The sequence below is a fragment of the Arachis ipaensis genome, chromosome B08, assembly GCF_000816755.2.
Source record: "Arachis ipaensis cultivar K30076 chromosome B08, Araip1.1, whole genome shotgun sequence".
NCBI classification, from domain to species: Eukaryota; Viridiplantae; Streptophyta; class Magnoliopsida; order Fabales; family Fabaceae; genus Arachis; species Arachis ipaensis.
In genome coordinates, this window is record NC_029792.2 from 104,588,494 (window position 1) to 104,588,948 (window position 455).

Genomic DNA, 455 nt, shown 5'->3' on the forward strand with positions numbered 1-455 from the left:
ATAGTAAATCTTAAAGAATGTTAGAAATAAGTACCATTACCAAAATGAGCTAGAAATAGCACTTATAAACAATGAAATGAAAACGGCCAAGTTTCCTAATATTCATTCACGTGTATATGAACGTTGAACGCTGTAGCAGCTAGTTGCAAGGAAAATCCTACATATTGACATCCAGGTACATCAAACTTATATTTCAACAAATTCGGAGCACTCGTATCAAAGCATTGCAAAATTTGCAACCAATTCTGATGCTCCCTAAAATCATTGATTTGTAAATTCTAGAGAGGATTCATGTCTTGTGGGTCCAATACTCCAATTTAACTGTTCATCGTCGGAATCCGCTGTGGATATGCTTAGGATCTTGCTGTGGTAATAGCGCAACGTCGACCGGTGGCCGATGCTGATGTATGTTATGTCTGCTGCTCCAATCAGCTGGTACAAATGAGCCTGCAACA

The 455-nt window shown here is 38.7% G+C and overlaps 1 protein-coding gene across 2 annotated transcripts in view; it reads right to left on the reverse strand.

Moving 5' to 3' along the window:
• The window catches only part of LOC107613046 (ABC transporter D family member 2, chloroplastic), a 10,579-nt gene continuing 10,160 nt past the window's right edge, over positions 37–455 (reverse strand). For both annotated transcript variants that reach the window (XM_016314880.2, XM_021109654.1), the window contains one exon: positions 37–447. In XM_016314880.2, the coding sequence (XP_016170366.1) occupies positions 262–447 (186 nt within the window). In that variant the 3' untranslated portion in view covers positions 37–261. The remainder of the gene's footprint in view (positions 448–455) is intronic.